The sequence below is a fragment of the Pongo pygmaeus genome, chromosome 19 (assembly GCF_028885625.2).
Source record: "Pongo pygmaeus isolate AG05252 chromosome 19, NHGRI_mPonPyg2-v2.0_pri, whole genome shotgun sequence".
Classification (NCBI taxonomy): Eukaryota; Metazoa; Chordata; class Mammalia; order Primates; family Hominidae; genus Pongo; species Pongo pygmaeus.
In genome coordinates this window covers 81,504,316-81,529,424 of record NC_072392.2, presented here as the reverse complement: position 1 = coordinate 81,529,424, position 25,109 = coordinate 81,504,316, and the positions used below count along the sequence as shown (strand labels likewise).

At 37.2% G+C, this 25,109-nt stretch overlaps 1 protein-coding gene across 6 annotated transcripts in view; it reads right to left on the bottom strand.

Moving 5' to 3' along the window:
- Positions 1 to 25,109, bottom strand: part of TANC2 (tetratricopeptide repeat, ankyrin repeat and coiled-coil containing 2) — a 487,927-nt gene that overhangs the window by 157,505 nt on the left and 305,313 nt on the right. For all 6 annotated transcript variants that reach the window (XM_063657089.1, XM_054458934.2, XM_063657088.1 and 3 more), the window contains one exon: positions 6,050 to 6,175. In XM_063657089.1, the coding sequence (XP_063513159.1) occupies positions 6,050 to 6,175 (126 nt within the window). The remainder of the gene's footprint in view (positions 1 to 6,049; positions 6,176 to 25,109) is intronic.

The following is a 25,109-nucleotide window of genomic DNA, read 5'->3' as shown; positions in this document are numbered from 1 at the left end:
ACCTATGTAACAAACCTGCATGCTCTGCACACATATCCCAGAACTTAAAGTAAAATTAAAAAAAAAAAAGAAGCTCTTTAGTTTAATTAGATCCCATTTGTCAATTCTGGCTTTTGTTGCCATTGCTTTTGGTGTTTTAGACATGAAGTCCTTGCCCATGCCTATGTCCTGAATGGTAATGCCTAGGTTTTCTTCTAGGGTTTTTATGGTTTTAGGTCTAACGTTTAAGTCTTTAATCCATCTTGAATTAATTTTTGTATAAGGTGTAAGGAAGGGATCCAGTTTCAGCTTTCTACATATGGCTATCCAGTTTTCCCAGCACCATTTATTAAATAGGGAATCCTTTCCCCATTGCTTGTTTTTCTCAGGTACTTGTCAAAGATCAGATAGTTGTAGATATGTGGCGTTATTTCTGAGGCCTCTGTTCTGTTCCATTGATCTATATCTCTGTTTTGGTACCAGTACCATGCTGTTTTGGTTACTGTAGCCTTGTAGCATAGTTTGAAGTCAGGTAGTGTGATGCCTCCAGCTTTGTTCTTTTGGCTTAGGATTGACTTGGCGATGCGGGCTCTTTTTTGGTTCCATATGAACTTTAAAGTCGTTTTTTCCAATTCTGTGAAGAAAGTCATTGGTAGCTTGATGGGGATGGCACTGAATCTATAAATTACCTTGGGCAGTATGGCCATTTTCATGATATTGATTCTTCCTACCCATAAGCATGGAATGTTCTTCCATTTGTTTGTATCCTCTTTTATTTCCTTGAGCAGTGGTTTGTAGTTCTCCTTGAAGAGGTCCTTCACGTCCCTTGTAAGTTGGTTTCCTAGGTATTTTATTCTCTTTGAAGCAATTGTGAATGGGAGTTCACTCATGATTTGGCTGTTTGTCTGTTATTGGTGTATAAGAATGCTTGTGATTTTTGTACATTGATTTTGTATCCTGAGATTTTGCTGAAGTTGCTTATCAGCTTAAGGAGATTTTGGGCTGAGACAATGGGGTTTTCTAGATATACCATCATGTCGTCTGCAAACAGGAACAATTTGACTTCCTCTTTTCCTAATTGAATACCCTTTATTTCCTTCTCCCGCCTAACTTCCCCGGCCAGAACTTCCAACACTATGTTGAATAGGAGTGGTGAGAAAGGGCATCCCTGTCTTGTGCCAGTTTTCAAAGGGAATGCTTCCAGTTTTTGCCCATTCAGTATGATATTGGCTGTGGGTTTGTCATAGATAGCTCTTATTATTTTGAGATACATCCCATCAATACCTAATTTATTGAGAGTTTTTAGCATGAAGGGTTGTTGAATTTTGTCAAAGGCCTTTTCTGCATCTATTGAGATAATCATGTGGTTTTTGTCTTTGGTTCTGTTTATATGCTGGATTACATTTATTGATTTGTGTATATTGAACCAGCCTTGCATCCCTAAACTAAAGAGCTTCTGCACAGCAAAAGAAACTACCATCAGAGTGAACAGGCAACCTACAAAATGGGAGAAAATTTTCGCAACCTACTCATCTGACAAAGGGCTAATATCCGAATCTACAATGAACTCAAACAAATTTACAAGAAAAAAACAAACAACCCCATCAAAAAGTGGGCGAAGGATATGAACAGACACTTCTCAAAAGAAGACATTTATGCAGCCAAAAAACACATGACAAAATGCTCACCATCACTGGCCATCAGAGAAATGCAAATCAAAACCACAATGAGATACCATCTCACACCAGTTAGAATGGCAATCATTAAAAAGTCAGGAAACAACAGGTGCTGGAGAGGATGTGGAGAAATAGGAACACTTTTACACTGTTGGTGGGACTGTAAACTAGTTCAACCCTTGCGAAAGTCAGTGTGGCGATTCCTCAGGGATCTAGAACTAGAAATACCATTTGACCCAGCCATCCCATTACTGGGTATATACCCAAAGGACTATAAATCATGCTGCTATAAAGACACATGCACACATATGTTTATTGTGGCACTATTCACAATAGCAAAGACTTGGAACCAACCCAAATGTCCAACAATGATAGACTGGATTAAGAAAATGTGGCACATATACACCATGGAATACTATGCAGCCATAAAAAATGATGAGTTCATGTCCTTTGTAGGGACATGGATGAAATTGGAAATCATCATTCTCAGTAAACTATCGCAGGAACAAAAAACCAAACACCACATATTCTCACTCATAGGTGGGAAGTGAACAATGAGACACATGGACACAGGAAGGGGAAAATCACACTCTGGGGATTGTTATGGGGCGGGGGGAGGGGGGAGGGATAGCTTTAGGAGATATACCTAATGCTAAACGATGAGTTAATGGGTGCAGCACACCAGCATGGCACATGTATACATATGTAACTAACCTGCACATTGTGCACATGTATCCTAAAACTTAAAGTATAATAATAATAATAAAAGAAAATAATAAAATAAAAGAATGGAAAAAAAAAGAAAAAGAGCTCAGTGTCATTGATCTTTAGAGAAATGCAAATCAAAAGCACAGTGAGATACCATCTCATAACAGTCTGAAAGGCTGTTAATAAAATGCCAAAATATAACAGATGCTGGCGAAGCTGTGGAGAAAAAGGAACACTTACACACAGTTGGTGGGAGTGTTTTCCACAATCAGTTCAACCACTGTGGAAAACAGTGTGGCAATTCCTCAAAGATATAAAAATAGAACTGCCATTCAATCCAGTAATCCCATCACTGGGTATATTTGAAGGAATATAAATTGTTATCATAAAGACACATGCACATGTATGTTGACTGCAGCACTGTTCACAACAGCAAAGACATGGAATCAACTTCAATGTCCATCGATGGCAGACTGGATAAACAAAATGTGGTACATACACACCATGGAATACTACGAAGCAATAAAAAACAATGAGATCATGTCCTTTGCAGGAACATGGATGAGGCTGGAGGCTGTTATCCTTGGTGAACTAATGCAGGAACAGAAAACCAAATGCCGCATGTTCTCACTTATAAGTGGGAGCTAAATGATGAGAATGCATGGACACATAAAAGGGAACAACAAACACTGGGGCCTACTGGTGGAAGGAGGTAGGAGGAGGGAGAAGACTGGGAAAAATAATGAATGGATACTAGGCTTAATACTTGGGTGATGAAATAATCTGTACAAGAAACTCCCATGACTCATACTTATAAAACAAACCTGCACATGTACCCCTAAACTTAAAATAAAAGTTAAAAAAAACCTATTTCACAGAACTTGTTAGAGTACACCTTTAAAATTTAGAAAAATACACCTCTATTCTAAAGTGGAAAGATATACCTTAATGCAGACTAAAAAAAGATTTTCAATCATTTCATTACTTTTTTGGGGATAGTTTCAATTTAATCATAATCAGAAGAAAAATATGTCAAACTGAAATATGACTGTAACTTGTACATTCCTTTAAATAAAATTAGAAAGCATGATGTGACATGTTTTTAAAAATTATTCCAGGAAAACAAATATGATTTTTTCTGAAATAAAGTACAACATTGTGGATATAATAATCACATATTATAAAGGCTTGCCAAGCAGGTCTGAAGAAACATAAGGAAAGTTTATCTGCCCAAGTTTGCTTTCCTTTCTTGATAATGTGTTTTAAGTTGTATCCTAAGCCATACAATTCATCTGTAAACAATAATTAAGATAACATGTTACTTTTTGAGAGAGGATTATCGTTCTGGGACTCTAAATTCTAAAAATTCGGAATTAAAGTTATTACTAGTTTTAGTATACTTTATACTGCTAAGTAAACACCTTGCTTTTTATGGATCAATGTACCCAGCTGGATGGCATGTTCTAACCATTTAGACTGCTAAAAGGAAAGCTCTTGAAAAATAAAGATGACTTCATGGAACTAAAATACTAACATCATAGCATCTTCATCAATGGACAAACTCCAGCTTAAGTATTAACGTAAACGATAAGACATTATTTGCAAGGAATATGAAATTAGTATTTTTAGAAATTCATTATTCAGTCAGAGCCCTTCCTAAAGATTTAGGTAAGCTTTGGGAAAATCTTTGAATGTGCTTTTGTTGTTTCACTGAATGTTTCAGCTGAAGATCAATGCAATGGAAAAGATCTTTGTTGCATTCCAGATAAAACTGGTATTTGTAAACATTAAGCTCACCAGAATGTATCTGTTAAAGACCTTATTAAATCTTCAGATACTAGAAGCAGATAGGTGCTATCACATATCAACAGAAATCAATATAAAGGCTTCCCAAAAATTTCACTGCTGAAATCTGTCAAATAATTTTGTTTTCTACGTAGTATAACATCTATTATTCAATGATTAGTAAAGCAGAAAATAAAGTCAACAATGTCAGTATGTTTTTTAGTAATGAGATGGAAGACGATGCCAATGTGGCAGATTTTCAATCAAATCTGAAGGTCCATATAGATTAGTACTTCTGTCCAATCTTCTTTATTACGGCTGTGCATTCTGGTTGGGGCACAAATCAATTATTTGGTCTCTTGAGCAAATTTATTCAGACTTTAGATGTAATCAGTCTAAAATAGTGCTTGATATATTTCCATTTTCTGGACTGCAAACACACAGTTGCATATGCCATGCAACTGGTATATGACAAACTGAAGAACTGGCAAGCCGGATGGACAAAAGGACTGGGAACTAAAAGTATGACTGAGGCTATCAACTAACTGCTGTTGATGGGAGGTATGGTAATTGTTGCAATACAATCAATTATTTTATGCTCCTATTTGCTTAGCCATCACTGAAAAACTGTTAGCATAATGATGTCTAGAGTGGACAGCAGACATGTATAAATTCCTTCCCGTGGGAATTGTGCATGTGGCACTATACTGCTTAGAGTAGGGAATAGGACAAGGGGTGAAGAAGAGAGCTAAAGAAAGATTAAAATAATCCGTAAGATAAAATTAAAAACACACTTGTGGTAGAGATAGAGATTGCTAACATACCAGAGAAAGAAGACTATCTGTTAAAAGCTATCAGAGACAGTTTGGTTCATTTTGAGCAAACGAGAGGCACAGAAATACCAATAAGAGGCTCCTCAACTAGACCATCACTGTAACAAAATGACAGTCTTTAAAAGGATCTGGTGCCAGCTTGGAGAAGCAAGTAGCATGCCACAAAGAAGGTAAGGCAACAGGTACCTGAGTGAGAAAAGGATAGGTTGTGTAGATCTTGCTAGGCCAGGATTATAGGCACTTTCTAAAAGACCAAGATAATAAAAGTATTGCATGTTACTAGAAATGGCCACTAAAACAAAAATGAAAAAAATTCCCTAGCAAAATACAGCCTGAGTATCCCTTATCTAAAATGCTTGGGATCAGAAGTGTTTTGAATTTCAGATTTTTTTGGACTTTGGAATATTTGCATATATATAATGAAACATCTTGGAGATAGGACTTGGGTCTAAACAAGAAATTCATATGTTTCATACACACCTTATACACATAGCCTGAAGGTAATTTTACTCAACATTTTGTGAAACAAAGTTTTCACTGCAACCCATCACATGAGGCTAGGTGTGGAATTTTCCACTTGTGGTGTCACGTTGGCACTCAGAAAGTTTTGGATTTCAAAGCATTTTGGATTTTGGATTTTCGGATTAGGGAAGCTCAATCTGTACATTATGATCAGCATAGTTCACCTGCCATATGGCTAGGGCTGAATCTGGCCCACAGTCACTTCTGAAATCCAAGATCTTAGAAAGGTTGTTTCCCCTATTACCACAGCCCCTTTACATTTGTTTTCTTTCAGAATTTCGAGGAACTAATGCTTCCAAATGTTGATAATTACACAATGCCTGTCTATGAGGAGTACAACGTATTTGTGTTTATCTTGCTCTAGACTCAGCAGAAATGAACTGGTCACATGCTAAAATGGATGATCTGGTCACATGCTAAAATGGATCATTTCACTTCTTAAGGGAGGTTTAAATAAGCATGGGAATAGGAAACAAGGGAACTTTTTGGCTTTTGCCCATTTCCATCTGTTCCCGGGCATCCTTAAAGCCCTTCTGTGGTTCTAACCTCTTAAATCCTGCTGTGTGCGAGCACCACCCATACTCTGTCTTGGCATTCGTAGAGAAGTTCTCAAAGGTGTATGTCTCTGCTCATCCAGGTAAGCAAGGTCTTCCAAGTGGGCAGAGCTGGTGGCTGACAAGAAAGAAAAGTTTAGTTAGAATATTTAAGTTCAGAAAATGTCTTTCAGCTAGTCTGTATCTCCAGAACTTTGGAATCAGGGCTTACTCCAGCCAAAATATACATATGCAAAATACGTAATATATATAAAATACATGTATTTTATGCCTTTAAAAATCCAAATAAGTGGTTTGTAAAAAATATTAACCCTTCATTTCACTTGCTACTTTAAGACAGTACATAATAAACCTGTGCTTGCTAAGAGGTTCTATAACCTTAAACAGAGGGATTAAATATTTCCTATTCAAAAAGCAAAACAAACTAAGCAAATTAACATAAACCCTTACTTCATAAAAGAAACAGATAATGGTAGATTTGAGATTTAAAATGAAAAACAAAATGCTAGTCCAAAAGCTTAAAATGCCATCTTGCCTCTGAATGTCTGGATCATGAAAGCTGCGGAGACAGTAACAAAAAGGAAGTTTCTTTGTTATCAAAAGATATAGTAAATGGGTTTTTACTAAAAACTGAGTGAAAGAAACAATTCATTTTACAAAAATGTTTCAAATTATAAGAAATACTAGAGTATCCATTTTATTGTTTGAAAATATTAGCTACCAGTGGCTCATGCTAGTAATCCCAGGACTTTGGGAGGCTGAGGAGGGTGGATCGCTTGAGCCCAAGAGTTCAAGACCAGCCTGGGCAACATGGCGAAACCCCATCTCCACAAAAAATGCACAAAAAAATTAGCCAGGCATGGTGGTGTGCGCCTGTAGTCCCAGCTACTCAGGAGGCTCAGACAGGAGGATTGATTGAGCCTGGGAGGTCAAGGCTGCAGCCAGCCATGATCATGCCATTGCACCACAGCCTCGGCAACAGAGAGACCCTGTTTCAAACACCACCACCACCACCACCACCACCACCACCACCACCACCACAAAAAAAGAAAATATTAGCTACCAACTTATTACTAACAAGTGGTTCGAGCTGGTGAGAGGGAAAAAAAACCTCTAAGATTATCTTTTTATGGCTGCTGGGCCTCAAATGTTTTGCCACCAAATACTTGGGGAGTATATTTCTGTATTGTATGATATGTTGAGATTACATGGTCATTTGCCTCAAAGACTTTATCATCCAAAATTTTAATCAAGAAATCCAATTTTGCCACCAATGATATATACTACCTTACCGAATAGCTGATTATAAATAAGCTCTTCAATATAAACTAAGAAGCAAAAGAGGAAGGGGAGACAGCTCAGAATTCCCGCAGCATAAGGAAACAAGAATTACGACAGTAAGTAAACTTACATCTCCAACCTCATATATAAGTTGTTTATGATGATTGACATTGGGTACTGATATTCATTTGTTAATCTGTTCATTCATTTAACAAATATAACAAAATTGTTAGTAAAAAAAATGTCAGCACTGTGCCGTAACAATACTTTTACCATAGTTTCTAATCAGTGTATAGGAAAGAAAAAAGATGAGCAAGGAAACATTTTACTAAAGAATGTAGCAGATAGCAGTCAAAAGAATATTTTATTAAAAATTTATTAAAATTTTATTAATATTTTATTAAAATTACAGGAATGGAATGGACCTTAAGGGCTATCCCATCCAACACCTGTGTAATGCTCAACTCTCTTATCTCTTTGAATGTAGTTGTATAGCTTATGCCTGAACATGTCACTATCTCTTGATACACCATATTTCAACTTTGCATAACTCTTGTTTATTAGCAATATGGTTCTATTGCTCTACCTCTTACCCTCTCTTTCTCTTGATGGGACAGATGATTCTTCTGCTTATATCAAAAAGAAGACGGAATAATCTTTTTAAAAGTTTATTACTAAGGTGAAAAGAACTAAAAGGAATGAACATGTATTTATTAAACACCTGTAATGTGCTGGGTAGTGTGCAACATGCTTTTCTTGAATTATGGCTTTTATTTTAAAGGGAAACAAAAAAATCAGAAAGTGTAACAATGAAGACATTCTGTCTAGTCTCTTAAGAGAAATGCATGGGCTTCTTGCCTGGAGAGATGCTTGGAAGATTTCTGTCTTTGCTAAGAATCCCTACGGGTAATTTTTGGCCTCTCCCATATTAAGACAATAATATTAGGAGAGTCTGAGCACAACTATTCCCCTCATTTTACTAAAACTACTACTACAAGCATCATCTCCCTTCCTTTCCTGGATATTTTGAACATAAATATTACCTAAAACACTTACTAAGTAGTTACAAAACATTAGTCATTATATGAGTCCTTTGTATTAGGATATCCTACTTTTCACAGATGTAGATTCCAATTCATATGTATTCCACAGCAGCTCTGAAAATGGGTCATTAATCCCAAACAGAGGCCATACCATTGGCCCAGGCAGACAAGTCAGGCTCAGCGTCTCCTTCCCACTTCAGACTCCCAAGTAGCTGGAACCACAGGTATGCACCACCACGCTCAGCTAATTTTTTAAAATTACTATTTGTAGATACACGGTCTCTCTTTGTTGCCCAGGCTGGTAATGACTTCTTTGCTCTTTTCCTGTGCCTCTCCAATGCCAGCAAGCCACACACGCTATTAGCAGCTTACTTTCCATATACATACTATAAAAATAGGTAGTTTCTCAACACAAAAAGTTGAGAAATCTTTTAACTTTATACCATCTCCCCAAATTACTCAATTAAATAACTTTAATATTACAATGAAGCTTTCGATCCAAGTTCTCAACATTCAAGACACAATGATAACCCAGTTTCTCCTTGCAAAGGCGAGGTGCAACACTCTGGTGACACTGGCATTTTGCTTGGTCATAATAGTCCAACAAAGGCAGTGGAAGGGAGCTACTGGTTATCTCTGCATTTGCTGCTCCCGTTTTAAAACATGCCTGTAGCAAACTGAAATACTGCCCCCAGTTCTTCAGCCTTTCCTATATTCATGCTCTTTCTCATCTGTCTCTGCAGTTCTCACCACCAGACCCTGAATCCCATTTTGCAGTAATTCCCATTAGAGGTTGAGTACACTTCCCTGCCCTTGACTTTGGGTTTGATCATTTGACTTGCTTTAACTAATGGTATATTAGTAGATGTGATACAAGGAAGGATTTAAAATGTGTTTGTAGAACTGAGCTTGTCTTTTTTGGTTCTGCCAACATTATGAAAGAATATGTCCAGTTAGCCCACTGGTCCAAGGAAGATAGAATAAGGTAGATCTGGAGCCAGTCTCCAGCTTGCAACCAAACCTAACCAAACTCTGCCTAGACCAATCAATCCGTAGTTAACCTGAGATGGGTGGGTACAAATAAATGATTATGTTGAGCTGCTATATTTTTGTATAGTTTGTTGCACAGCATTATTGTACCAATAGCAGAGTGATATACCTGTTGATCTTTCAACATCTGAGTATGGCCACGAGCAGGGACTATGTCTTATTTACATTCTATTCTCAATAAATGCATTATGCCTGGCATAAAATAGGTGCTCAAAAATGCTTATTAAATTAATTTGTTGAAAGGGGACCAAGGGCTGTTTGGGTAAAGTATGGTTTCAAGAACAGACTTGCTGACTTTCTTTTGTATTGCATCTACAAAGGCAGAGGAAAAATCTTTCCTGTTCTATAACATGGTAGATTACACTAGCTTTCTTTGGTTTAAAAGGTAGAATCAGCTAATTTCAAGAATAAATACAACAAAAAATAACTCAGATTTGATTTACAGAGAAATCAAAGTGATATTCTGTGAAATATAATTGACACATTTTATGGTACTTTAAGCTTCAAAAGACATTTTTATAATTAAGTGTTTGAACCAACTTTTATAACTCTGAAATGCCCAATTGTTTTACTGACACTTTGGACCAGCTATCATAAAGAGTGCCAGGATGTGTCCTGTCTGCTCTAGATCTCTGCTTTTATTTGATCTTCATTTAGTTATAATATATAATTATCCTACTTTTCTATCTTAAATAAGCAAGATTTGCAGTAAAAGCTCTTTTTAAAAGATTTCTTGGCAGGCTGAAAATTCAGAGTTAGCTCATCACTATTAATATATACAGAGTTTTACATTTAATAACGTTAATGTTCTTCTCTGTGCTCAACTATGATAAGAGCTGATTAAAATGTGCTTAACAATACACACACTTTATATTTCTCATCTTAGTTATCTAGGTCTACCGGAAACCCAGCTAAAGGAATTTATCCAAATTGCAGATATAATTCCTATAAAGAAATAAGTATTTGAAAGCTAGTTTAGGGAACTTAAACTAAGAAACGGAAGTTAGATGCCACATTTTACACCAGAGAGAGTAAAAGAGTAGCAAAAGTATTAAAAAAAATCTTTATCTTAGCATTCTGAAGTTAAAACTACCCAGAAGAGATAAGTATCTAATCTCTTATTTTAAAACATTAGGGACAACGACAAAACCATCCCTATTGCTGTTCTAATGTTTCCATGAATTCTTTCTTTCTTTTTTGGGGGTTGAGAGGAGTTTAGGCCAAGACTCAGGGGGTGGCCCTAGCCCATAGTTGTTTCTTATGTTCCATAGTTATGTTCTTATGTTCCAATGCCTCCTGCTTTAACCAAAGTCTATTTTCTTTTGTTTGATTCTTTATCCATATCTATGTAGCTACTAAAAAAAAAGAGGACTACTAGGGATTCAGACCCACCAAGAATGAAGATTTAGGACATCCTATCAGGGAAAGAACCCTGACTAGATGTGGTCCTGGCTTAGGGCAAAGGACACATGGGATAGGCAGTAGATGAAAAAAGTTACAAATATCAGCGGGATGCAGTGGCTTGCGCCCGTAATCCCAGCTACTAAGAAGGCTGAGGTGGGAGGATCTCTTGAGGCCAGGACTTTAAGACCAGCCTGGGCATCAAAGCAAGACCTCATCTCTGAAAATTAAACAAACAAAAAAACTGATTGGGTATAGTGTGCATGTCCGTAGTGCCAGCTACTTGGGAGGCTGAGGTGAGAGAATTGCTTGAGCCCAGGAGTTTGAGGCTGCAGTGAGCACCACTGAACTCCAGCCTGGGCAACAGAGTGAGACTCTGTCTCTTAAAGAAAAAAAATCAATCTCAGTTTCATAACTAGCTACAGAAATGACGACTATAGCAGCTATGCATATTTTGTTCCTTGCTTTTGTTATATATGTGTGTGTGCTATACTAATTTATTCTTTTTCTCGCCTCCTTTCCCTTATTTTATAAATGCAAGTTTTGATGTAAATTAACTTTCCAATTTAGTTTTTAGATAAACCATTCAGATAGGACTGTGCCAGAGTTTGAGGAATAATTAACACAGCCAGAGACGGATAGTGTTATATCATCTAAACATAGTTAAAGTGACTGTTGGAACTAGCCTCATTTTGGAGAGGTAAATATGTCTTCAACTACATGAAAGATACTTCCATCTTGTTAGGTTAAAATACAGTTTGTTGTGCTGAAAATGTTTGGAGTTTCAAACATGTATAGTTTGGAAGCTCAAATATATATAGAAGGGGGAGTATGGACGCTGGTTAGCCAAAAAGGTGGACTTTGTTAATTGTTAAGGTTACTGGAGAAATAATTTGCCCCTTCCTGTTCCTATCAGCATTACCCTAGTCTTACTTGTTCAGCCAAGCATTGGCAGTTCATTCCAGGAGCAGCAGTTGAATCCAGTTTGCAGTTTTTCCAAGGGAGGCGGGACTAACCTCATCTCACATCTTCAGAGATACTGGCACTGGGTGACCAGTGCCTTGTTCTTAGTGGTCTGGGTCTAATCTCCACAGAACACTTCTTGGAGCCCTTCTATTAGCCTCAGCTGAGCAGGATCCCCTTCATGGAGATGTAAGTGTCAGCTTTGTGAGGCCTTTCTTCCAATCTTGTATAGTTTAATAATTCTTGCCTCTTTTTGTTTCCTCAGGTCCACAGGTGGTAACTACTTCCTGCAGTTGTTAAATCCATGATACCTCAAGGTTTTCTTACTACCTTTTCAGTTCTTTAAACCTAGTTAATGATTTTTTTTTCTTTTTTGAGATAAACTAGTCACTCTGCCACCCAGGCTGGAGTACAGTGGCACAATCACAGCCCACTGCAGTCTCAACCTCCTGGGCTCAAGCCATCCTCCTGCCTCAGCCTCCGGAGTAGCTGGGAGGCTGAGGCAGGCGCACACCACTGTACCTGGCTAATATTTAAAAACAATTTGTTTCGTAGAGATAGGGCCTTGCCACATTGCCCAGGCTAGTCTTGAACCCCTGGCCTCAAATGATCCTTGTACCTTGGCCTCCCAAAGTGCTGGGATTACAGGCATAAGCCACCGTGACCAGCCAACAATTATTTATATTATCAAATTCAACCCTTATTCTGTTAAAATAAGTATGCGGTTTATGTCTCCTGCCTGGCCCCTAACTGATACAGGATAGAAAAGAATTGAACACCAGTCCCTTTCATATATGTGATGTTGATAATAAAGCAATATCACAGAATGTAGATGCAAGAGAAATTTTTTTTTTTTTGAGACAGGGTCTCATTTTGTCACCCAGGCTAGAGTGCAGTGGTGTGATCTTGGCTCACTGCAACCTCTGTTTCCCAGGTTCAAGCGATTCTACCTTAGCCTTCTGAGTAGGCATGCACCACCACTCCTGGCTAATTTTTTGTAGAGACAGGGTTTTGCCGTGTTGCCCAGGCTGGTCTTGAACTCTTGAGCTCAAAGCAATCAGCCCACCTTGGCCTCCCAAAGTGCTGGGACTACAGGCATGGGCCATCGCACCCAGAAGAGAAATCTTTTATACTAGATCACCTAGTATAAACACCAGCAAATGATAATCTGTGGACCAAATATGGCCTGCTACCTGTTTTTGTTAATAAAGTTTTATTTGAACAGAACCCTGCTTATTCATTTAAATACAGTATCATTTATATCAGAGCTAAGTAGTGATACAGGCCATGTGGCCTGCAAAGCCTAAAATACTTACTAGCTGCCTTTTAATAAAAAAGTTGCTGACTCCTGATCTATTCAAATTCTCTCATTTTATGATTAGGAAACAGTGGAGTGACTCGTCCAAAGTGATTCAGTCACTGGCAGTAGAGCAGCCCATGAAGCCAGGTATCCTGACTCTCAGTACGGTGAGTGCCTCCTTCCTTCCCACTCTAAAGCTAAACAGATTTAAATCTCTTTTTAAAAGCTTATTTTTCATTCCTTATTCATCTTTGCCACTTTCTTTTAATTCTGTTTTATGGCTTCAAAGAGCAGTAATAGAGACCTTGCTAATGCAAAGCAATGTACGCTGTATATCATATACTAATAAATCATAGCTCTCTGCGCTTGAACTATTTTCTGCAGTAAGAAACAAAATGAAAAAACAAACAAACAAAAGCCCCCAAAACACTATTTTTAATAAAAAAATAAAAATAATTGTAGGGTACTTTTTAAGCTGATAAACTGAGGAGTAATTTGAAAAGAAGATTAATGAAAATAAGTATCTTCTATTCACATTAAAGCAAAATTCAAATAAAATCTTAACAGCTAGGTAAGCGACAGAAATTTCTGGTTACCATTATGGCAATATTAATGGCACAGTATATAATTTCAAAGCAAGGTTCTAGGAGAGTTCGTTTATTAAAATGGCTCACATTAAAATGGTTTGATACATTTTAATTAAAAGAGGATGTATTTTTCATTAATAGTGAGTAAAAATGATAACAGAAATGTATAAAATGGAGTTCAGCAAAATGCTGTATTAAGAAAAAAAAGCCTACAAGGGGAGGCAGAACAAGATAGCCAAATAATACCCTCCAACGGTTGTTTCCCTGTCCCCCTGCAGGAACACCAAACTGAACAACTATTCACATAAGAAAGCACCTTCGTAAGACCCAAAAATCAGGTGAGCAATCCTAGTACCTGGTTTTAACATCATATTAAAACTTTGGGTCCATGTGACCTAGTGAGACACCAGCTGGGTTGGCCAAGGGAGTGCTAACGTTACCCCTCCACTAACCCCAAGCAGTGCAGCTCACAGGTTTGGGAGACTCCTTCCTTCCACCTGAGGAGAAGAGAGGAGAGAGTCAAGAGGACTTTGTCTTGGAACTTGGATACCAGCTCAGCCACAGTAGAATAGGGCCACAGGAAGAGTTCTGGGGCCCCTATTTCAGGCCCTAGTTCCCAGAAGACTTTTCTTGACACACCCGTGCCAGAAAGGAACCTGCTACCTTGAAAGGAAGGACCCAGTACTGGCAGGATTCATTATTTGTTGATTATAGAGCCCCTGAGCCTTGAATCAACATCAGCAGTACTCACACAGCACTTGCCACAGGCCTTGGATGAGACCCAGGGCCATGCTGACCTTAGGTGTGACTCTGTGTATTCCCTGTTTGAGGGAGGACTCCTGCTTGAGGAAAAAGAGAGGCAGGAGTGAAGGGGGCTTTGTATTATAGATAGGGTACCAGCTTGGCCATGGGAGTAAAGCACCAAAAGGGCTTCTGGGTTCCCCAATTCCAGGCCTTGGCTCCTGGATGGCATTTCTGGACCTGACTTGGACCAAAGGGGAACCACCTACCCTGAAGGCCTAGCAGCATTCACCACAAGCTGAATGAAGAGCTCTTGGGCCTTGAGTGAACATTAGCAGTAGCCAGGCAGTACTTGCCATGGGCCTGGGGTGGTGAGACTCCTTCTACATGAGGGAAGGTGAAGAAGAGTGGGAAGGACTTTTATCTTGTGGCTTTGGTGCCCGCTCCACTGCACTGGAATGGAACACCAAGTAGATTTCAAGGTTCCTGACTCCAGGCCCTGGCTCCTGGACAGCATTTCTGGACCTGCCTTGGGCATTAAAGAGGAGACAGAGACTGGGGTAGAATGTTTATTCAAAGGAAGAATAAGAGAAATATATTAATATTCAAGTAAAAGAAGCTAATAGAACACCAAGCAGATTTAACCCAAATAAGACTATCTCAAGGTACTTTCCCAAAGGTGAAGGATAAAGAAAGGATCCTAAAAGGAACAAAAGAAAAGAAACAACATACAAAGGAGCTCCACTACATCTGGCAACAGACTTCTCAGTGGAAACCTTACAGGTCAGTAAAGAATGGCATGACATATTTAAAGTGCTGAAGAGAAAAAAAATCTATTGTAGAATAGCGTATCCAGGGAAAACATCCTTCAAACATGAAGGAGAAACAAAGGCTTTCCCAGACAAACAAAAGCTAAGGGATTTAATTAACACCAGACCTGTGCTACAAGAAATGCTAAACAGAGTTCTTCAATCTGAAAGAAATGGACATTAATGAGCAATAAGAAATTATCTTAGGTACAAAACTCACTGTAACAGTATAGTTCACAGACCACTGTAATTGTGATTCATAAACTACTCATCTTGAGTAGAAACCCTAAAAGTTGAACCTATCAAATATAATAACTACTTTTCAAGACATAGATAGTATAAGATATAAATAGAAACAATAAAAAGTTAAAAAGAAGGGGAGATGAAGTTAAAGTGTAGAGAGTTTTTATTAGTTTTCTCTTTGCTTATTAGTTGGTTTGTTTTTGCAATCAGTGTTAAGTTGTTATCAGTTTGAAATAAATGGGTTATAAGATGTTACCTGTGGCTGGGCGCGGTAGCTCACGCCTGTAATCCCAGCACTTTGGGAGGCCAGGGCAGGTGGACTGCTTGAGCTGAGGAGCTCAAGACTAGCCTGGGCAATGTGGCAAAACCCCATCTTTACAAAACACTACAAAAAATTAGCTGAGCATGGTGGTGTGCACCTGTTATCTCAGTTACTAGAGAGGCTGAGGTGGGAGGATCACTTGAGCCCAGGAGGTGGGGGTTGCAGTGAGCTAAGATCACACTACTGCACTCCACCCTGGCTAACAAAGTGAGACCCTATCTCAAAAACAAAAACCGAAACCAGATGTTACATGCAAGCTTCATGGTAATCTCAAACCAAAAAGCCAACAACGGATACACAAAAAATAAAAAGCAAGAAATTAAAACATACTGCCACAAAAAAAATCACGTTCACAACAAGGAGGGCAGGAAGGAAAGAAAGAAGACCACAAAACAATGAGAAAACAAATAACAAAATGGCAGGAGTAAGTCTTTCCTTATCAATAACAACCTTGAACGTAAATGGAATAAACTCTGCAATCAAAAGACACAGGGTGGCTGAATGGACCAAAACAACAACAACAACAACAAACCAAACAAACAAAAAACAAAAAACGAGACCCAATTATCTGTGGCCTACAGGAAAACATTTAACCTACAAAGACATACACAGACTGAAAATAAAGCGATAAAAAAGATATTCCATGTAAATGGAAATAAAAAAGAATAGGAGTAGCTACAGTTATATCAGACAAAATAGATTTCAAGACAAAAACTATAAAAAGAGACAAAGAAGGTCACTACATAATGATAAAGGGGTCAATTCAGCAAGAAGATATAACAACTGTAAATATATATGCACCCAACACTGGAGCACCCAAATACATATGCACCTAACACTGGAGCACCCAATTATTATTAGAGCTAAAGAGATAGACAGACTTGAATACAATAATAGCTGGAGACCTCAACACCCCACTTTCAGCATTGGACAGATCATCCAGACAGAAAATCAAAAGAAACACTCGACTTAACCTGCATTATAGACCAAATGGATCTAATAGATATTTACAGAACATTTCATCCAATGGCTGCAGAATAGACATTCTTCTTCTCAGCACATGGATCATTCTCAAGGGCAGACCATATGTTAGGTCACAGAACAAGTCTTAAAGAATTAAAAAAAAACATATGAATTATCTTCTATGACCACAATGGAATAAAACTAGACATGAATAACAAGAGGAACTCTGGATACTATACAAACACATTGAAATTAAACAATATGCTCCTCATGATCAGTGGGTCAAATGAAGAAGTTAAGAAGGAAATTAACAGATTTCTTGAAACAAATGAAAATGGAAACACAACATACCAAAACCTATAGGATACAGTGAAAGCAGTACTAAGAGGAAAGTTTACAGCAATAAGTGCCTACATAAAAAAGGTAGAGGCCGGGAGCAGTGGCTCACGCCTGTAATCCTAGCACTTTGGGAGGCCGAGGCAGGTGGATCACTTGAGGTCGGGAGTTTGAGACCAGCCTGGCCAACATGGTGAAACCCCGCCTCTACTAAAAATACAAAAATTAGCCAGGCATGGTGGTGGGCATTTGTAATCCCAGCTACTCGGGAGGCTAAGGCAGGAGAATCGCTTGAACCTGGGAGACAGAGGTTGCCATGAGCCGGGATCACACCACTGCACTCCAGCCAGGGCAACAGAGCAAGACTCTGTCTCAAAAAAAAAAAAAAAAAAAAGAAAAGTCAAATAAACAACTTAATGATGCTTCTTAAAGAAAAAAGTAAACTAAACCCAAACTTAGTAGAAGGAAAGAAATAAAGATTAGAGCAGAAATAAATGAAATTGAAACAAAAAATACAAAAGATCAACGAAATGAAAAGTTTTTTTTTAGAGAAGATAAAATTGACAAACTTTTAGCCAGACTAAGAAAAAAAGAGAGAAGACCCAAATAAATTGAAATCAGAGATGAAAACGACATTACAACTGATACCACAGAAATTCAAAGGATCATTAGAGACTACTATGAGCAACTATATACCAATCAATTGAAAAACCTTGAAGAAACTGATAAATTCCTCAACATATACAACTTACCAAGACTGAACTATGAAGAAATGCAAAACTTGAATAGACAAAGTAATGAGATCAAAACCATAATAAAAAGTCTCCTAGCAAAGAAAAGCCCAGGATCCAATGGCATCACTGCTGGATTCTACCAAACATTTAAAAAAGAACTACTGCCGGCCGGGCACGGTGGCTCATGCCTGTAATCCCAGCACTTTGGGAGGCCGAGGCAGGCAGATCACAAACAAGGTCAGGAGATCAAGACCATCCTGGCTAACATGGTGAAACCCCGTCTCTACTAAAAATACAAAACATTAGCCGGGCGCCTGTAGTCCCAGCTACTCAGGAGGCTGAGGCAGGAGAATCGCATGAACCCAGGAGGTGGAGCTTGCAGTGAGCCGAGATAGTGCCACTGCACTCCAGCCTGGGCGACAGAGTGAGACTTCGTCTCAAAAAAAATAATAAAATAGAATAAATAAATAAAAAAGAACTATTCCCAATCCTACTCAAACTATTCAAAAAAGTAGAGGAGGAGAGTATTTCCAAACTCATTCTATGATGCTAGATTACACTGATTCTAAAACCAAATGAAGACCCATGAAAACAAGAAAACTACAAGCCAATATTCCTGATGAACACTGATGCAAAAATCCTCAACAAAATACCAGCAAAACAAATTCAACAACACATTAAAAAGATCATTCATCATGACAAAGTGGGATTTAACCCAGGGATGCAAGGATGGTTCAACACACACAAATCAATCAATGTGCTACACCATATCAATAGAATGAAGGACAAAAATAATACAATCATTTCAATTCATGCTGAAAAAGCATTTGATAAAGTTCAACATCCCTTCATGATAAAAATCCTAAAAAAACTGGGTACAGAAGGAACATACTTAAACATAATAAAAGACATATACGACAGACTCATAGCTAGTATCATACTGAATGGGGAAAAACTAAAAGCCTTTCCTCCAAGAACTAGAACAAGACAAGGATGCCCACTTTCACAACTGTTATTCAACATAGTTCTGGAAGTCCCAGCTAGAGCAATCAGACAAGAGAAAGAAATATAGGGCATCCAAACTGGAAAGGAAGAAGTCAAATTATCCTTGTTTGCAGATGATATAATCTTATATTTTAAAAAACCCAAAGATTTTACAAAAAAACAGAATAAACAAATTCAGTAAAGTAGCAGGATACAAAATCAACATTCAAAACACAGTAGCATTTCTATATGCCAACAGCCACCAAGATGAAAAAGAAATCAAGAAAGTAATCTCATTTATGACAGCCACAAATAAAATAACTAGGAATACACTTAACTAGAATAGTAAAAGATCTCTACAATGAAAACTATAAAACAATAATGTAAGAAATTAAAGAGGACACAAAGGAATGGAAAGACATTTCATGTTCATTGACTAGAATCAATCAATATTGTTAAAATGTCCATACTACCCAAAGCAATCTACAGATTCAAAGCAATCCTATCAAAATAATAATCACGTTCTTTATAGAAATAGAAAAACTAATCCTAAAATTTATATGAAACCACAAAAGACCCCAAATAGCCAAAGCCATCCTAAGCAGCAGGCACAGTGCTCACGCTTGTAATCCCAGCACTTTGGGAGACCGAGGCAGGCTGACTGCTTGAGCCCAGGAGTTTGAGATCAGCCTGGATAAGACGGTGAAATCCTGTCTCTACCAAAAACAACAACAACAACAACAACAACAAAAACCCTCAAACCAAAAATTAGTCGGGCATGGGTGGCACACACCTGTAGTCCCAGCTACTCGAGGTCTGAGGTGGGAGAATCACTTGAGGTTGAGGTCCAGGGAGGTCAAAGCTGCAGTGAGCCATAATTGTGCCACTGCATTCCAGCCTGGGTGACAGAGCGAGATCCTATCTCAAAAAAATCAAAAACTAAAAATCAAATAAAAATGGATTAAAAACTTAAGTTTAAGACCCCAAACTATGAAACTGTTAAAGTAAAACACTGAAGAAATTTTCCAGAACCCTGGTCTGGGCAAAGGTTTCTTGGGTAATATCCTAAAAGCACAGGCAACCAAAACAAAAATGAACAAATAGGATCATATCAAGTTAAAAAGCTCTGTACAAGGGAGGAAACAATCAACAAAGTGAAGAGACAACCCACAGAATGGGAGAAAATATGTGCAAACTATCCATCTGTCAAGGGATTAATAAGCAGAATATATAAGGAGCTCAAATAACTCTATAGAAAAAAAATCTAATAACACAATTTTAAAATGGGCAAAAATAGACATTTCTCACAAGACATACAAATGGCAAACAGGCATATGAAAAGGTGCTCAACATCACTGACATCAGAGAAATGCAAACCAAAACTTCAGTGAGATATTATCAAATGGCTTTTATCCAAGAGACAAGCAATAATGAATGCTGGCAAAGATGTGGAGAAAAGGGAACCCTTGTTCACTGTCAGTAGGAATGTAAATTAGGTCAGCCACTACGGAAAAAGGTACAGAGGTTACTCAAAAAATTGAAAATAGTACTACAATATGATCCACTGCTAGGTATATACCCCAAAGAAGGAAAATTAGTATCTGCAGTTCCATGTCTGTTGCAGCACTATTCACGATAGCCAAGATTTGGAAGAAACCTAAGTGTCCATCAACAGAAGACTGGGTAATTGCGCCACTGCACTCCAGCCTGGGCAACAGAGTGAGACTCCTTCCAAAAAAACAAAACAAAACAAAACAAAAAACAGATGACTAGGTAAAAAAAAATGTGGTACATACCCACAATGAAGTACTATTCAGACATAAAAAAGAGTAAGATCCTGTCATTGCCAGCAACATGGATAGAACCAGAGGTCATTATGTTAAGTGAAATAAGCCAGGCACAGAAAGACAAACTGTATGTTCTCAGTCATATGTGAGAGCTAAAAATTAAAATAACTGAACTCATGGAGACAGAGAGTAGAATGATGGTTACCAGAGGCTGGGAAGCGTCGCTGGGGTGGGGGTAGTGGGGATGGTCAAAAGGTACAAAAATATAGTTTGACAGAATGAATAAGATCTAGTATTTGACAGCAAAACAGGGTGGGCTATAGTCAACAATAATTTTGTACAACAAAATGTACAATATTGTACATTTAAAAATAACTAAGAGAATAGTTGGAATGTTTGCAACAAAAATAATCAATGCTTGAGGTGATGGTTATGCCATTTACTCTGATGTGATTATTACACATTGTATGCCTGTATCAAAATATCTCACCCACCCTATAGATATATACATATACTATGACCCATAAAAATTAAAAAGAAAGAAGCCTAATACACTGATATATTTTTAAAAATATATACTCATTTAATATTTTAAAGATTAAACTATGAGAGATCTTATACTGTGGAATACATATTCCAATTAAATAATAGTCATGTAATTCATTTTAATTTTTGTATCAAAAAATCTTCTGGCAAGTACTTTTAGCCACAGGTTTAGTTTCTCACGTTTAACTTCTTATATTTAAATAAAAGCTGGTGGTTTGTAAAATAGCAATATTTAGTGTGGTTTTAACAAGTTAAGCTAATCTTTACTACTGAAATACCTAGGAAGATGAACATCACTATTCTATCGCCTTGATTTATTTCACAAAACCAAGAAATACAGTAAATATGCTTTGGCATGAGCACATTTCTCAATTTCAGACAAATGACACCAGAAGAAAAAGACAAATATTGCCATCACTGAACTGAGTGAACAGTTCATTCCTTCAAAAATCCAAATAGAGGTACAATGACCTTAAAAAAAAAAACAAGCAGTGATATTCAATATCAAATGCGATAGCTCTGGGGTCCTGATGTTGGGCTTAGACAGTTTTCCAATCAGTAAATGGGGAACTATGGCTTTAATCTGGGACTACAATAAAATTATGGTTGGTGTTATCTCAATCTATCATTTTCCACTGCCTTTTTTTCTTATTAATTATTGTCCCTAGTCTTCTTTTAGTTTCTCTTTGCTTCATCATTTTCAAAATTCTTCTCCTTTCAAATAGATTATTTAAAGGCATATGAGATTGGAAATACTGGAAATATTTCCAACTGGAAAGATCAGCCAGGAGACACAAACTTCTGTTAGGTGTTTCCCTTTGTTCTTCTAGTTGTACCTAGTTGTATTCTTCCTCATAGTCATTTGGATTTTTTCCATTTGCATATCATTTTCTGATAAAAAGGCTTGGTCAAACTGCGTCAAACTTACGTTTCCCTTTGCCAAAACTTTGCTTAGGCTGCACTTTCCTTTCTTTCCTAATCAATCTCCCAGTCAGAATTAATTGCTTCTCCCTCTCAGCAACCACTTAAATATATGTTGCTGTTTAGAATTTGCATTATTCAGGTAGGTGTTTACATGTCTGCCTTCCTTCACTGATTGTAGTAGGTTCTTGAGAACAAGAGGAAATGCCCGATTCATCTTTCATTACTCTACCACTTCAGAGTAAATCAGAGTGCCCTGCACATGATGCTCAATGTAGAACTAAATTCCACACTGGTCCTACTTAGATTTCATAATCCGTTTGGCATGATCCTCCTCTTCCTCACTGTTTTGCTTTCTTAATGCTTAACAGATATCACTAAAATAATATGCTTGGCTTCAACAATGTTTCTATTATCTTCCTTCAGATATTCATGATCCACCTTTTCCTTTTTTCCATAGCATACACCACTTTCTAGCATACTATATAAATTACTTATAAATTATCAGCCTGGGTAACATTACTTACTAACATTACTTTTCCCAACAATAATGTAAACTACATGAGAATGGGAATCTTTGTTTTGTTTATTAATGATGATACTTAAGTGCTTTGAACAGTGCCTGGCATATAGTACCTGCTCAATAAATACTTGTCTAACGAATGAATAACCATTATTATATGCACATTTCATGTTTCAGCTACATTTAACAATGAGCAAACAACAAATTAACTTTTGTCTTACTGGGTTATTTTGAAGGAGTTGGCTATAGCAACAATGCCTTGCACATCATCATCTCATACAAACACCAATGACGGCTCTATAGGGACACATATGTTGCTACCTTATAGCGCTAGTCTTACTACGCAATTGTACTGCAAAAATTTTTGAGATAGTTCTGTCAGATTAAATTAACATTATACTGGGAGGATAATAGGTTGGAGGATTGCTTGAGCCCAGGGATCGAGACCAATCTGGGCAACATTGTGAGACCCTGCCTCATTCATTCATTCGTCCATTAATAAATAAATAAATAAATACTATAATATTTAACTAACACTTTCCAGATACAAGTATAAGATATAATTAGGTGAGTTCAGATGAATGGAGACAGCAGCAAAACAAATCTATAACAATTTTTATGTAAAGAGAAAAAGCTTTAAAAAGTAAATCCATAAAGTTTGTCATTTAAAAGACTTGTTTTGAGAAGGAAGAGGGAAAAGAAAAAAACAACAGCTTTTTTTTAGATTTCATCAGATTGTAACAGCTGAGGACAACTCAGAGCATTTAACTGACATGCATTTTTGAAGTTAAAGTAATTTAAATACACTACAAGTGGGCAGAAGAAATCTAACAGACATTTGGTATACAACATTTTAGAGACAACTCTATACTGAGTTTGGAAGACAGTTTGAATTGTTTCTTCTTATATCAGTTGCCACTAATGCAAACAGATTATAGTAGTACAATTGTCATTCTAGCTGACTTGAGCAAGGAACCTGGAATGACACTGTATGTTTGCTCCTGCCTGGGCAAGAAGCCACTCTGCTGTCCTTATACCCTTGATACATAAAGCCAACGTTCTGACTGCTGAAAAGCCCATTTTTGATTTTTGCAAAATCTCTATTAAAAGTTTCTGATTGGGTTTGCTTAAATCCCCCTAGATTCCCATTCTGTATTTACCTGATTCTTAAGATCCTTTTCTTAGGAAAACATGAAGCTCCAAGCATTAACAAGTAGATGGCCAGAGTTTATATTTTAGCTGACTTCTGTTGTTTGTATGTTTCCCTCTCATTCTCACACAAAGCACTGACGACAGCTGTTGCAAGCAAACATTTCCTGCTTCCCACATCCCTCCAATTCATTGCCAATCTCATTTTTGGACATCAAGGATGACCGTAGACTGCCTACTCTGATAATTTCTGCCATGCAACCACAAGTCCACAAGAGTCTTCTACCTCCTTCCAACACACAGGCTTAAAAACAAATATGCAATAGCAATTTACATTTTGAAAACAAAACACATTGTCAAATCTTTTTAATATTTTAGAATTTTAATTTAAAGGTGTATGAACAGCTAAGTTTATATTCAGAAAACTGAGCTACTCCAGAAAATTCCAAGCCTTAATGTTGCAGACTGCCAAAACTCAACTTTAATCACTTTATCATTTGAGTTAAAAGTTTTCATGTTTTCAGCAAATAGTACTATCCTCATATGTGGAACATGGAGTGTTAATTGTTTTATCTATTTTAACCATGAACTTCACTTGTTGGAGTCTTTATGTTTTTTAAAAGTATACAGCTGAATCTATTTGACCAACATATTAATCAAACTTCTATTTTAATACTGTAAATAAAATACACATGATTTTTAAAATTTTCACTATATATATTTCTTCCATTTATGTCATATGTAAGTTAAAAGCTTAGAAAAATATTTTAAAAAATAATTCACCATAAATATTTGCATATGTGCTGACTCCATTCTCCCCACAAAAGTGTCACAAAAGCCACAAGTCATTTCTGTTCTTTTTAAAATCAAGAATCTTGGCATTATGGAATAATATATATAGTTTTATTCATTACAGTTCAATCCAGTAGCAGCCTCAAGGATTTTAAATAATCCCCTAAAAATTTCCTGGTCATGCCAGAAGATGTGGTCCTAAAAAGAGGCTAAGCAGCTTAGGCAATAGAAGGTGATCCTCTTCCTAAACTGGGGAGAAATCTGTATCATGGCAAGGACCATTTAAACAATTATTCACCCAGGTTTTTTAAAGTTACTCAAATGGTATTTTTCACATTATTATTCAACATCATTTGGTCTCCAAAATAAATAATTATATTAGTCACACAGAAATTAAGTTTAAAAAAGATGAGAAGTTTAAAAGTTGGATCTGAATAAGGCTTTTTATTACTGGCATTCATCATTCCCATCCCCATCCTGCCCTTGACGTTCAGATGCTTAGAACAATTTAGTAAGTGTGAATATGCTGGATTTTTTTTTCCTATTTCAAGCTCACTTCATATTTGAAATCCTCAAT